The sequence below is a fragment of the Bactrocera oleae genome, chromosome 5 (genome assembly GCF_042242935.1).
Source record: "Bactrocera oleae isolate idBacOlea1 chromosome 5, idBacOlea1, whole genome shotgun sequence".
NCBI classification, from domain to species: domain Eukaryota; kingdom Metazoa; phylum Arthropoda; class Insecta; order Diptera; family Tephritidae; genus Bactrocera; species Bactrocera oleae.
The window spans coordinates 73204391-73220064 of NC_091539.1; the positions used below are offsets into that span (position 1 = coordinate 73204391).

General features: G+C 34.8%; 1 protein-coding gene across 8 annotated transcripts; it reads left to right on the forward strand.

Moving 5' to 3' along the window:
* Window positions 1-3417: 3417 nt before the first annotated feature.
* On the forward strand, window positions 3418-14389 carry inaE (inactivation no afterpotential E). Of its 8 annotated transcripts, XM_036365242.2 has the most exons (18): window positions 3418-3614; window positions 3804-4229; window positions 4388-4601; window positions 6219-6313; window positions 6369-6475; window positions 6557-6661; window positions 6980-7081; window positions 7150-7327; window positions 7406-7625; window positions 8389-8588; window positions 8658-9185; window positions 9299-9440; window positions 9503-9607; window positions 9696-9764; window positions 9947-10005; window positions 10358-10381; window positions 10804-10936; window positions 12070-14389. In XM_036365242.2, the coding sequence occupies exons 4-18, from the start codon at window positions 6219-6221 to the stop codon at window positions 14011-14013; spliced, it is 4011 nt and encodes a 1336-aa protein (XP_036221135.1). In that variant the 5' UTR covers window positions 3418-3614; window positions 3804-4229; window positions 4388-4601; the 3' UTR covers window positions 14014-14389. The 8 variants fall into 8 exon arrangements, with proteins under 8 accessions (XP_036221135.1, XP_036221134.1, XP_036221133.1 ...); XM_036365241.2 differs by having other exon boundaries at window positions 3418-4229; window positions 4312-4601; XM_036365240.2 differs by having other exon boundaries at window positions 3418-4229.
* Window positions 14390-15674: the final 1285 nt, after the last annotated feature.

A 15674-nucleotide genomic window follows, 5' to 3' on the forward strand; every position in this document is an offset into this window, starting at 1 on the left:
AAGGCAGCCATTATATACGGTTTGGGATGTAATGACTTTTCTATTACATTTATCACCTAGTGTAGGGCAGTTTCTGTTGAACGAGCTTTTATGTATGTATGTTGTGCAGTCGATAAGTTGTCCGCTACTATTGATCTGATGTGTATGTCCAATAGCATTTTGAGTGTTCTTCTGCCTGGTTTTGGTAGCAACACCACCTTGATTCCTTTTCCAGCTTCTTGGGATATAGGATAACCTTATAGTCCCTTTAAGTCTTGGAACTATTGGTTCATTTAGCTACTACAGCATTGTAGTGATCCCATCCGGACCATGAGTCTGCAACGCTTTCCTTCAGCCACTGATGTTTGTGATGGAGCGTCCCTATAGGGTGTGCCTTTCGTTTACGTCACACACATCTCTCAGCAACTGGCTGTTGTCGTCGACTTTTTCCATGTCGCCTTGAAATATTTTCATCCTTGCTTTGCGGATATCAAAACTGATCTTGTTGTCTGCTTACGATAGAGGCTCTATTGATTCTTGGCAAATTACCACCATTATGACTCTGCTCGATTTATTTGATTTCTCCTCTTTAATAAGCTACCAGTCGTCTATTCCTGGTACCGACTTGTTCTGCAGCCTAATACATCGCAGAAGTTTTTCGCATCTCTCTTTTAGAGGGGTCAACCAAATACGAGCACGAGGTCTCTTTTGAGACCTTCAAATGCGTCGCTAAGTTTGGCAACACTACCCGCCTGCTCCGCGCACTCAATTACCCTGCATCCCCTAATGGTTTCCGAAGAGTCAAACTCCAGGAGGAGTTTCCGTCTATTATAGACACTTGAAGGCAGTTCCTAGCCTACATGCAAACGTGTGTAGCTGTTGGTTCGGCTTCTTCCTGCTTAGGTTTATTGGGCAGAGTTTCCAACGTTTAGTTGTGAGAGCGATTCCTTTTCTGACAGTTTGTTTTGGCGGTCTCACCGGGAGGTTCGGATTGCTTATTTTTCAGAAAACTTTCGTACTCCTTCACAATCTGTGTTTGGCGCTTTATCTCCTCCACGGTAACTGAGGCGCCAGCATCCTGCTCCTTGACTATCTTTCCGAGTACAAAGACTGCCCTCTGCTACCGGCTTTTCTTAAGTTCATTTTGAAATTTCTCCTTCTTTTTGCACTGTATTGCCATGCTTTTACTGGCTCAGGAGTCTATTTCAAAGGCGATAATAAAGATTTATATATAAATATGTGAAAATGTAGAAGTTTTTGTCATTCCAAGTTAAATTTGGTGGTAGATAATTACAATTTACTAGAAGGAGGAATTTACTATGGAGGCTGAGGGAAGTTTTGTCCCGGTTTTACCCATTTTTGGCACAAAGACATGCTGTCAGCACAAAAGTATTCTCCCCAAATTTCAATACTAGATTTCACAGATTAACAGATATGTTCGGTAAAAAGCTAGCCATATGCACTGAGTATACAAATTTGATGTCTGGTCCTTTGACAAGTTATGATTCAATTTCGAATTTTTGGGCGTAAGATAAAAAGCTTGATGGCCCAATTTATGCAAGGTCTTATTCTGATAACTTTGTTGATGTTTAATTGGATGAGCGGTACTCATCCAACAATTGTCCAATTTTTACATCTGCTTCTATAAGGCTCGTCCCTATCATCATGGTTGTGAAATTTAATGCTTGTGGCGCATTTCTTCAGTGAGTTATCACACTTTTAGTAGTTTTCAACAAAACCGTTATATGGAAAGTGGGTGTGGTTATTATCTGAGTTTTCCATTATTCCGGCCTTGGCTTATAGCTTATAGCAGGAAATCAGAAAATTACGATATATATGTATATCATATCGTATATGGCCATTTCTCAATGAAACAATAAGCTACTCACAAAGCGGCCCATCGATTAAATCACCAGTTGATTTCCCAACAGCGCTACCAAAGATTTCTAATAAAATTTCTATGAGTTTCTCAAGGCCCAATTGACAATTACTAACCGAAACTCTGTACCAAAACTTATGTACTTGTAATCGGTTGAAAAAAACTGTACAATATACAATAACCCTCTCTGCGAATAAGCCATTAATGTCTCGGACACTGAATAGTTTTACCTATGTCGGCATTACGTCAATTTTTCGAAGAATGTTCCTGTACTAGGAGAAGATTTCCTTGGATTCGTTCCAATAGATGATCAGTGCTGAGAAAATCTCACCAACGTCATTCGGGAGCATTGTAAAGGGCTTAAGCTAGATATGATTTAGTTGTCGGGCAAGCGCTCCAAGAATTAGTTCCCGACATAAAAACTATCCTAGTCCGTAAACTTGATCAAGTGTAGCTTACTTCAGAGTCGCATTTTTTATAACATGCATCAACGCTTTAGTACAGAAATTGTAATGGGTCATAATAGGCTCAGCGCACTAGCTTTGATTTCAATTCATTGGGATATTGCTGTCGATCCAGATGAAGTCATCAAAGTTTTATAGAGAAAAAAATCGAAGAGATTGCTTCTTCAATAAGATCTTGTTATATTAATATAGAATAATTTATCTTAAAATATGTAATATTCATAAAATTTATGTCTTTAGTTGTAGCTCTCCATACGTAAATACTAGTTTTGGGCAATTTTGAGTTATCAATTATGCAAAATCATTAATTAGAACATTAATGATTTCCTATGATTACAGTTCGGGGCCTCTGGACACGGACCTGCAAAACCCTTATGAATTGCACGGTGTTATGTGTTAGCTTCCGCACTAATTCTCTCAATTGGAGTTTTGTTAGCCGTGACGCTAGGAAGTTTTTCGAGATATGACTAAAGAGCATCTCAATTGATGGATTATATATAATGATACAACACAAGTCCAATCATTGTTTATTGTTTATTCCCTAAGTCCAAAGTAAGAAATAAAGACTTTATCCACCTATACAAACAATTTCCCATATTAAAGCCTTTTGATTCCGTAGAAAATTTGAAAAACAATAAAAATATGGCAACCTAACTTTTAGTCATTATAACTAATAAACGCTATAGAGAATTCAATACCGGATCCCGAAATATTTTTATTTTCAAAATATCAAACGCTAATAATTGTATATACTTATTACTTTTATTGCAAAACTAAATAATTAAAGAAATGTTATATTACAGTTATCATACAAAGTTTATCTGATTGCATATCAAAAACGTTAACTTAATCTTAAGTAATATAAAATTTATAATGTTAAAATTTATTTAGACAATATTGCCTCGAAAATATTTTAGTTGCAACATTTCTACAAGAGAACATGAATAAAATGAGAATGCGCAATGTAAAATTATTCTTATTCTCTAGTAATATGTCATACTGAGCATCCAGAGAGAATGTTTGTGTACAATTGTATACAGATAAAGTGAGTAGAGTATAATTTCACATTTCACTTTAAATTCCATATCATTTTCGATTGTGTTAACGAAGAGAGTGGATGTGCAAATTTTGGGTTGTTGTATTTATATGGCTTGTGATTTGGGTTTACTTTTAATTTTCGTGCGGGATCTATTGTTAACAAATTTTCGTTAATAATGAAGTAATTTATTCTGCCAATAAAATACAAAGGACACACATTTGAACTTTATCTCCAAAAGATCTGAGAATTGTTGGTATGAGAATTAAGTATAAACTGTTAAAAAAGTAGTGTGTATGTGACGATTTCATGCATGCTGACCATCGACATATTAATGTTTGGTCGCTTTCGCCAATACTACTGCTCTTGACGTTAGCGTTGACGTTGAAGATGGCATCGCCGTCGACATCGTTGAGTAATATACAAATGTGCACGTTTGTTGTAGCGGGAGCGTTGCAAGAGTGGATGTAGCAAAAATTTGGAAATGATAAAAGCTATAAACACGCATGTGTGTATATTTATATATATTATTATGCATACATCATTTTAGTACAAATATATAAATAAAAAAGTAAAAAAAAATATACATGCATATGTACATATGTACATTCAAAAATGTATAGTTAACCTAACCAAATCGATACTATTTCGTGGGTTAAAATAAGTGATTGTTAACTAAGTTATATACAAAATGTGAATACGTGAATTGTAGCGTCTTCAGATTACTCCAAAACGTGCTCCTCAAATTCAAATCCGTGCATTTATCGATCGAAATCTAGCATTGGCCTAGTACTGCTTTTGTTTGGCGTCGGACTGATGTTCCAAAAGTTCATATGCCGCCGGTGCATCTTATATTTCTAATCATACTCAGGTACATATGCATTTACACATATGTACATCGCAATATATAATGTAAAATAACTTTGTATATATGGTTTCCCTAATACAATAAGAATCGTCCAATGATATTTTTAATGCAAAATGTTGTTTATTCACTCAAAACGCGTGGCCTGGATGGACAATTCATAGATAATTAAAGAATTCACAGTGGGTTGAAGTGCAAACTGTCATATGCCAGAGAAGGAAATACGTTAAAGAAAGTGATTGACGGTTCTGAGGCTAATGCGTGTGGAGGCCAAATGGCAGAGTTTTCAAGTTTTCTGTTCAATTTATCTGCATCACGCTGACTTCTTCCATTACCGCCAGTACAGTAACAGTTGATTACTATTAAGAACATTCAAAGGTAATTTCTAATTTAATGATATATTTAATGTTATAGGATATGTTTAAATTTTTATTTATATATGCATATACATATTATATGATATATGATAATTTTATTGTATGTATATATAAATGAATACAAACAAATAAAAGCGATTGCAAAATATATAATATCTAAGAAGCACTCAGATACAGTTAATTGCAAACTTTTGTAAGATAAAATTTCTCTTAGTCGTTATAAATTCGGCATCAATCGAAAATAGTTGCGATTTCACGAAATGATTCCAACATTTAATTTTTTTGTACTTTAAGTTGTTCGATTTTAAATGACTGTTCGTGTATATCTCTGAAACCAAGATTTATATTTCTTTACTTTAAAAAGACTTAAATGTTGTAACAAAGATTCGATTATGCTCTTTCTTTAGTCTTCTCACTACTAATACATATGTACTATACCTACGAGGGCGACCCAAAAAATATTTAGCCTTCAGAAGAAAAACGAAAATTACAAAAGAACTTGGTTTATTTCTCAACATGGTTTTTTTATAGCTCGATACACTTGACCCAGCGATGCACCAACCAGCAATTCTTTCACTGTAAAATAGGCCTCCCTGGCCTCCGTAATCTCCTCATTCAACTCAAATTTCTGTCCGCAGAGTCACTCTTTCAAGTTTAGAAACAAAAAGAAATCACAGCGTGCCAAATCTGGAGAGTATGGTTATTGCAGCTGAATTTTGACCATTTTTGCAATGGCGACGGCGGAATTGCGTTGTATTGGTAAAAGAGCACTTTTTCGTCGCCTAAAATGCCATTTTTTCATTGCAATTCGGTGTCGGACAGGCCCAATTATATCGACACAGTAAAGTATAACTGTTTTGCCCTCAGGCCATTAACTTTTCGGCCGCTGAATTAAGTCCACTATTCACATTGTTCTTTGGCCCCAGTGTGCATCATGTTTAACCGACGGTCACTAAACGAGGGAGAAACTACTTCGAATTGCGTTTAAACAGAAGTGGTTACCGGTGACACTTGTAGGCCAGAGTGAGTAAACGCGGCACCCATCGCGCCGATAGCATTCTCAAGCCCAATACTTCATAGAGGACCCATGTGGTTTTATGAGATGCCTACTATCTCAGTTATAGCGCTTACCTTAAATTCGCGGTCTACCAAAATATCGATGATAGTCGTTTTCGGGCCACAAGGGTGTGGATCGTCGAAAACAAAAGTGGGATCACATTGCAACTTGTTATACCAAGTCATAATGGTTGAGATCAAAGGGAAAGAGTCATCAAATAAAGCATCCAAACAATCTTAGACGACGTCCCTTCCAAAACTCGCGGACTCGTTCCTCTCACATGCGGTCAAAACAAAAGCACAAGATAATAAATTTCTCTTGCCATAGTTACGCCATCGGACGAAGAGGCTAAATATTTATTGGACTACCCTCGCACATGTAGGTTCAATTGACATATTGGTGTATGAAATTGTCGTGATTGAGAATAAATGTATTGTATATATAATATGGTAAACCAAGTGAACTAGAATTCCATTACCAAGGCAAAGTATCTTGCGTTATTATTTATACATATTTTGTGATTCTCTTTTTTATTTTATTGTTTTCTGTAACCCCGTCTAGATGCCTGGACTTGTTGTTTTCCGACGCCGTTGGTCGGTGGGCTCAGACGATCTCGTAGTACCTGGAGCTTTTTTGTTAACTACACATCTTATATGGTAAGTTAATTAAATCAATACGCCTATGCAATAATCAAACGTGTTTTTCTCAAAGCTTTGTAATTGTGCTAATATCACTATTGATCCTGGATTATGATCTTGCAATTTTGAACGTGAAGTTACTATTCTATCTTCAAATATGCTATTTGGCAATATTACTTGGTAAACATTGTTTATAAACTTTTAAAACTTACAGCAGGAGATACTCTTTTAACATATTAATTGTTTTTATTTTATTTTCAGGTTCAGTTTGCGTTGAGGCAGGCATCTGCATTATATCTATGCGAGGTAGTATATTAGACTCTGCCGCACGAACAACGATAAATTTTTGGATATATTTAAAAAGCAGTAAGTGCACATTTTTCATGCGCATGCATCTTGCCTAATGGCTAAGGTTCTCGTGAGACAGACATGATATTTAATTATAATATATGTATTTTGGCAACAGTCTATATAGTAAGCCCTTATATATACATACATACTATTCGTGAATAATAAGTCAAGGTTACGAGCATATTTACGCAAATATTTATTTCAACAAAAGCAATTTATTGTGCATAATTCCTTTAAAAACTTTAGTTGGCCTTAGCAATGCCTGTAAAAATAATTTTAAACATTTATTAGGTAGTACATATCCCTGAAATTTCCCTTTTTCTCTTTCGCCAGTGGTGATATTTTTTGATATTACATGGTTAGTGTTAAGTACAATGTGGTTAACAAACTGTTACTTTGACGCACCCATCGATGAGGCCAAGAAATTTTTCATGGGTAATTACTGCATTTTGATTATTTAAATTTTCGCTATTTCTAATTAATGTATATTAATACATTTTCAGCTATAGTAGTTTGCAATTGGGCTTTGGTGTTCATAACTCTCATTACTATTTGGTGTACATTCGATGCTGCAGGACGTTCTTGGGTCAAAATGAAAAAGTATCAAAGATCAATGAGAGAAACTGAATCTCGTTTCAATTACAAGCGTAGTGGCAGTATGAATCGCAATTGGCGTCAACGGTTAGTTCATTTACATATATGTACCATAATCGACAGTTCTTGGTTAAACATACATATATTTATGTACATGTTTTACAGAAAAGTCATGCGCGCTTATCAAGACAGTTGGGATCATCGATGCCGCTTGTTATTCTGTTGTATGGGTGGAACAGATCGTAATCGAAACTCCTTCACCGACATAGCCCGATTGCTGAGTGATTTTTTTCGGGAACTTGATGTGGTGCCCTCAGACGTTGTTGCAGGTTTGGTGCTATTACGAAAATTTCAGAAGCTAGAACGAGAAGCTGTTGTTCGGCAGGTCAATATTAATATATTAAGATTTAAAATAATATATTAACATTTTAATGAATTATTACTATCGACCACAGAAATATAAAGTAAAAATAGCATATACATTAGAGCGGGGCGATTTGTTTTCTATAAAATCGCATATGCGAGAAAAGTTTTACGGATCATTTTGAACAACTTTGCCTATTTCTATTCGAAATTTCCAGCATTCTGCACAAGTCTTCCTATTAGTTTAGCTAATAGTATAGAACTTTATCTTCATAATTTGAATCTGGGCGTTGATAATACGAATGGTCTTTAGTGATCCAGTGCCGAGCCAGTGACTTTTAAGACGGATTTAAGAATAATAAAAATGTCTTCGCCAGTTTTTAAAGTATCTGAATGAAACTTAAAATATTGATGCATTGTGATATTCTTTTGATCATTTGTCGAAATTGGGCAGATCGGACAACTATATCACATATCTCCCATACAACCGATTATTCAGATTTTTTATTTTCCGGAAACCTGCCTTTAATTAAAAAGCTAAGATTACGTATATTTTGCAGAAGTAAGAATCTATACTTAACAAACCGGTTTTAGACACATATTCTCTCAATCACAGATGTTCAGAATGATCCGTAGAATATTTGCAGCATATTTGCAGTTTATATTCTTTGGGTCTCTGTAAATAAATCCGGTCCAATATACATATGTACCTAAATACGTCCATATATTTCGTATAATTTATTAATTAATATGCTTGTATGTCTATTGTAATTTTATTTACACAGAGAAAAAATGGCACATACGAATTCTTGAGCGGCGTTCCTATCACTGACCGCACACAGTTTCTAGCTCTGAATGATACAAAAAACTATGATTTCTTCCAAACAGTTATACACTATATGTATTTTGCTCAGGGTGCTTACGGCTGGCCAATGTATTTTATAATAAACCGATCGAAAATGTACAACTTATTGCCTGAATTAAAGTGAGTGACTTAAAGTTTCTTAAATATGTACAAGTACTTATCTTTTAATATTGGTTATTTTGAATTCAGATGCTTTACATGTTGTTGCCGTCCCCAAACTGAAACACCATCTGTTATAGAAGATAACTGTTGTTTTTGTAATTATGCCGCCCTCAAGAAAACTCTTCAAGTTGGTGATGTAGAAATAATTTACGCCACGTATCATGTTGATGTCGGAGAGACCCCATTCTTTGTGGCTGTAGATTACACGCAGAAGAAAATTGTGGTCAGCATACGTGGTACTTTAAGTATGAAGGATATACTCACCGATTTAAACGCCGATGGGGAGGTATTGCCGCTCTCTCCACCGCGCGATGACTGGCTTGGCCACAAAGGCATGGTGCAGGCAGCTATTTACATTAAAAATAAATTAGAGGAAGAAGGACTGATCGAGCGTGCGCTAAGTCATAATCGTGATAGGGAAACAAGTTCATTTGGACTAGTCTTAGTAGGTCATTCTCTGGGTGCAGGAACTGCAGCTATTTTAGCCATATTAATGAAGGCTGACTATCCGTCATTGCAGTGTTTCAGCTACTCACCACCAGGCGGTCTGCTAAGGTAATGAACTAAGTCAAATCATACATGTCACTTTCATAAGTATCATTTGAAGTAAAATTATTTTATGTTCAAAAATATCATTTAAAATAAAATTATTATTACATATTCTACAGCATGCCAGCGGTAGAATATACCAAATCGTTTATCACATCCATTGTTTTGGGGAAAGATGTCGTACCTCGCATTGGATTACACCAAATGGAAGCTTTGCGTGCGGACTTAATTAATGCAATCCAGAGGAGTGTTGATCCCAAAGTAAGTTAATCAAGGTCAATTGTTTAACCAATTTTCATATGTAAACATAATTTGTAAACCAGTGGAAAACAATATCATGTTCAGTCATTTGCTGTGGATGTGGACCTGAGCCAACATCAGTTGTTGAGATGTCCGGCAAAGACACTCATATTAATCAATATCAAGAAGTATGTTAAACTCACTATATATGTTTTTCTTAAAAGACATTAAAAAATATATATATGTTTTAAAATATCGCATTTTATGAAATTCCAGCAAAGAGACTCAGCACGTTCCACAAGTGCACATCCTACAGATAGTTCCATTGCCTTGACATTACATCAGGTAAACACATGTAAAACAAAAGAACCGATCGTGCTTAATTAATCGAGGGGTATTGAATTAATATCCCATGGTGTAAATAAATAACATTAAAAAATATATTTCAATTAAGCACGATTGACTAATAATATACACTCACATCAAATGTATATCTCATTCTTTGTATAAATTTCAATAATTTGTAGCCACTATACCCTCCTGGGCGAATAATTCACATAGTACGTCATCATCCTAAACCAGAAGAGTAAGTCTATATTATTTATTTATCACAAATCTATTAAAAAATATTTACACACAAAGATAAAAAGTATGGTTTAAAAATGATTGAATTACAATTTCTAACTAATGAATTTAGCATCCTATAAAATTTGAATTTCAACAACCCGATTATTTCATACATTGAAAATCACTAATCATATCAATTTAATGCAAAATCAATGGATTTCTCTAGACTTTATATGTATGTATGTCAGAATGTCGGACAAAATATTTCAAACATAGTCAAATATTAAGAATAGGAGTTTTGTTACTGTTTACATATCTTTATAATACTATTTTCAATGACGGGGTTTCAATAAAATTTATTAATATTTCAGGCAAAAGTACGACAGCGGTTGGAGGTAGGCATTTCTATATCGAAATCTAGCTCTATGTATATACAAACATTAAACTTTTACAGTATGAATGCATGTAAAAAATGTTTGGCATGATCTTCATATACATATAGCCAAAATATGCACAGTATAAATAAATGTGATAAATCCTAGATCAAATTACGTACAATTATAAGTAAAGGTTAGATTTGTTTCTAATTAATATTTAATTTTTACGAGGTTGATTTCGCCCAATATTTTGTTTACTTAATACTTTACGATTTGCATGGTTTTTCAGTATGTTAGGGACCCAATTGTGAGATTAAATCGTTAGGTATAATTCGGTTTCACATATCTATTTGTGCATGCATATAATATAAAATTAAGTAAAATAAATTAGATCAATACATCATATTTTCATTTGAGTTTATTATCTTTTATGATTGCAGAAGTGTTCTAAAGAGCCATGAACCAGTCTATCAGGCGATTTGGGCCGATACATACGATTTCGACGAAGTGCTCATCTCACCCGTTATGTTGCAGGATCACATGCCCGATAAAGTGCTTGCGGCGCTAAAAAAGGTAATTGCCGGCGCTACCGATGGTAGCAATTCATCATTAATCAGTACTGAGTCTTAGACATCACAATTATTTTTTTAGTTTTTCTTTTAAAGCAGCTCAAAGCTTGCCTATGTTTGTTTATAGCCAGACTGTTTATTTGACCTATTGTTATTTACTTTCAAAAATGTATATGCACTTAAGACTTTCATTCAATTACAATATATTAAGAGCAGAATAGTATATTTATAAGTATATATGTATTGTCCATATATTATTTGACTTCTTCATTTTGAAGCTTTAACTGAAATTAAAGACTAATACGATAATAGAAGTACGATAATTTTAATTGACCAAAATTTGTCATTTTTACGCAATTTGTTTTTTAAATTATTTATTAAATTATGGATTTTATTAAATTTTATTATTCACCTAATTAGTTTCATAATAAAGTTGCACACAAATGTGTCTTGTTTATTTATTTGTGCCTGTATTGTATTTTTCTTTCCCATTAAACTGTATGGCCACACAAGTTATATAACCATGCGTACGTACATAGTTACTTTCGGTATATTATAGTTGGTGCTCATCATCGTATTTGCAAGTTTAAAAACCACCCGACCTCACAAACTTTTCCCTATGATAATTGTGGCAATTATTTAAACGTCTTCTTTACAAGAACAGTCTAGCTTCGACCTCTCCCCAATAGCTTATAATTGTAGAATTGACGTTTCACTGTTGGCTATGAGACATCAATTATCAGATTTCGATCAGTAAAAGACCAGCCTAATACTACATAAAAAATAAACAGAAAAGTGCTACTTCGACTATTGTGCAAGACCACTGTCCAAATATAATTTCTCTTTAATATCTATAAGATTTGCTAACAAGTTTGCTTTTATTCTAGTGTATTTTCTTGTTGTTGTTGTAGCGAAAGTGTATTTTCTTCTTTATAGGTATAGTATATATACTCATAAGTGCATATTATTTGCTAACACATCTGCCGGTACGACACGGTTTGTTTGGCCTTTTCTGATAATACTTCTTATTTTTGTATTTTATAATTTTTCACGATTTCAGTGCTTAAGTTTTTCCATTGTTAATTTTTTTTTTGGTCAAAATGTATTCCTCAAGAAATCATGCGTTTATTGTTGTAGGTTGTGACTGCAAGTGGACCAAGGAAACCGCAACGTCAGACATCAAATGCATTCTCCACTTTATCCAACGACTTTAGCCATTATGACTTTGATGTCGAACGCATATCTCCTATTGGCTCCATCGACCCAATCAGCGTTTTAAAATCTGAGGGTAGCCTTAAGCGCCTTTCGCATAACTCATATCCTAATATAAGTTCTATTAATGTAACACCAACCACACACCGTGAAATCTGCCATGAAACATCTTTTGCCAACTTGCAAATTCCATTTGACATAACCACGGTCGGTGGATTAAATTCAAGTAAAACATCATCGATTGCTGGTAGCATTTTAGGTCGAAGTCAGTTAAGCTCGGCTCTATATGATATATCAGTTGATGAGAGCATAACAACAGTTACGCGTCGAAGTCCCTCCGTACCGAGCGAAACTGCTACGGTGATTATAAATGATCGTGATCCATTGCCCATTCAACGCTTAAAGACTGTAGCTTTCGATATTGATCCCGATTCTGTGGCAATAGGGAAATACATGCCCATATATCGTCAATACTCGGTTCGTGCCGAAAAGCGGAAGCGTAATTTACCCATAACAACATTACGAAGAGCTTCGGATGTGTCTGGACCAATAGATTCATTGCACGATGATTCGCTAGGCTTGGCGCCTTTAGCTAGTCCTGAAACGTTATCCGAAATTTCCAGCATATCATCCCGCACGAGTGCTCCTATTAGTTTAGCTAATAGTATAGAACTTTATTTTCATAATTTGAATCTGGGCGTTGATAATTCGAATGGACGGGCCGTGCTTGAAGGCATATTTGAATCGCAATTGCATACACCAAAAATTATGAGACGAGCACCGAAATTCAGTGAGAATCTTTCTAATTGTGCCGAGGACAGTCGCAATGTCGATCAATACAAACGTATGGGCCGAGTGTTTGTAACATTACCGCCAATATTTGATGGCGTTCATAGCAACAATAACAATCAAAAGTCAAGTTTTGACTCAAGCGATGAGAGTTACGAATCAGTGCAAAGTCTCAGTCGACTTGCATCCAACCATGACCCCATTACTGGACATGACTCAATTGGAAGTACTATGCTCCAACCAAAACAGAGTTCAAAATCATTAGATCCGTTAGATAGTGTTGCAGTAGAACAAAAACCAACTGATCGTACTACAAAAAAGTTAACCTCTAGTGATAGTGAAATTTTGAATGAAGCTGAGGTGGCCGAAATTAAAGATAATTTTTCCCTGCTCTTTGAACACAACCGATCTTTAATAGGTGTTTTGGATGAGCATACAAGCTATGGATCGGCGGATACGACATTTTATAGTGCCAATTCTTCTATCGAACAATTTTCAACACCTGGTAAATTGATGTACTGTAGTAATTCTGGCGGTAATGGTATCTTAGCGTGCCAAAGTGTCCCTGAAGAAGCATTCATCATAAGGCCGGGTGTTCTCGAGTCACATTTTCCTGTACTCGATTCTGTTTCAGACCTGGCTGACCGCAACTCTGCCGAAACTATTGACGACTTTGATATTCCTACGTGTTCCACAAGTACTAATGTTCCTACAAAACAAATAAAGCGTGAAACGATTGGTGGTCGCATACGAAAACGACTGTCTTCTGAGGATTTTATATTTACACGCACTGAGGATTTTCCACTGGTTTCACAATTGGGAGAGAAATCGAACAAACGTAAAGCAGCGGTCTACCCTGCGGGCTCTAATTACAGTGTTTTGAGAACGAAGCCACCAATTTGTTCTAATAATCAGATCAAAAATTCGACAACAGCAACATCCACTGTAACGAAATCTTCATCAAATTTACAGTTACAAGGGAAAACCAACTATCTGAATTCTCAATACTCTTCGAATTCCCCTAGTGAAAATCCTAATATAATGCTTCCAATAACCTATAGTGAAGAAAGTAGTGTCTGAAGTCTGTAACAAATACCAAAGTTATTAGCATAGTATTAAGTTTACATACATATGTAGAGTATTTATTGAGTTCACTTGCACGTGTTATATAGTTTACATGCCAACATCTTGTACAAAAGACTTCAAAGGAAATGTGTATTTTCCACCTGCAGCTAAGAATTTGTCCAATATCGGCGAATTCAAGGATCATCAACATTTGTGCATTGTAAGGAACGAAGTGCAATATAAACCATCTATACAACTGTGATCACAATTAATATAAATTGTTTTATTGTAAAATTCGATGTGTTGTAGTATTTGCAGTTAGAACCTTCGATTGATGAATAAAATATCCGCAAGAAGTGGGCTAAAGACATTTTGATATTGAGAAAAAATATATTTTAGTCTTTGTTTTTTCCTTGTATTGCAATGATTATATACATACATACATACATATGTAGTCACAACATACTGTGTATGCGAAGCTATTGAGGAGATAGGACTGTGATTTACCTGGAGCTTGGTAACTTGGTATGATGCGCAAATTACACAAAAAATTCGCAATGGTTTTGGTTAATGTTTTCTTTCTCGTCTGGGCGGAATCACGTAAAAGGTACACACTTAAAGGTACTATAGTTTTGAAACAAAAAAAATTATAACGCCGAAAGAGGATCGGCTAGAAACAACTTTTCAAATCACGAAAATATAAAAATAATAACGCGACTTTTGGACGTCTCATTGACATGCCCACAATAGAGAACCTACAAAATACAAAACTGTAATTTATTAAATAATAATTGGCTTGATGTAAATACGAGTATATCACAAACCACTAAAGCTATTGTATTTCAACCAAACTTGCTAAGGACGACAACTATCCTACTTCCCATATATAATATCACAAATTTAAAATCTATACGTTCATCTCACTTTACAGTATATAAATTAAATACCAAAACTTTGCAAAAATGCCTTTGCATAACGTTTCCAGTTTTCAGATACCGAATATGTGGACTCAGTGCTTTTATCTTACTTTTTACCAATAGTATTAATCAATTGGTGAGGTTTATTATTAAAATTCAGAGAGAAAATTTTCCTGACAATAATGTTCCCTTGTGTCAAAAATGGGAAAACCCGAGTCAATACTTCTTCCAGCCCTAATATACCTAATATAAAGAGAATCAAACTTGATTTTGCAGTATGCGGTGTAAAAAATATGTTTTAATTTCAATCGTCGAAACACTTCTCAAACTCAATTTTAAGGACAGCCTTTAGCTCTTTCAACGATTTTCATTTATCTTGTAAAATGACATCCCTTTATGGTTCTCTTTATTTTTTGAAATAGAAAAAAGTCACACGGAGCCATGTCTGGCGAATAGTACGAAAATCGCAAAGCCTATAAAAGCACGTCTAACCTTAGCGGCTGCTACCATTATACATGCATACAAATATCCAAAGAGTTATATGATTTCTAACAATTTTACAAAGTTGAGACCACATGATCTAAATCACCGTTTTTTGGGCTACGGGATTTAAATACAACTGAAAAGGTAGGTTTAGAACAAGAACAGAACATAGAAATAATTGAAATCATAATAATAATCAAATGTAAAAATATTGTTGTGTACAAATATTTTCGATTTTGATAGAAAATATATAAATTCAAGGGGTCGTTTATTAAA

Bases quoted from the DNA above. Each gene is read 5' to 3' on its own strand.
- inaE (XM_036365241.2), top strand. From the start codon at position 6,219: ATGCCTGGACTTGTTGTTTTCCGACGCCGTTGGTCGGTGGGCTCAGAC. The intron at 6,314-6,368 runs GTAAGTTAATTA...TTTTTCTCAAAG, and splicing joins TTAACTACACATCTTATATG to CTTTGTAATTGTGCTAATAT. The intron at 9,186-9,298 runs GTAATGAACTAA...CATATTCTACAG, and splicing joins CCACCAGGCGGTCTGCTAAG to CATGCCAGCGGTAGAATATA.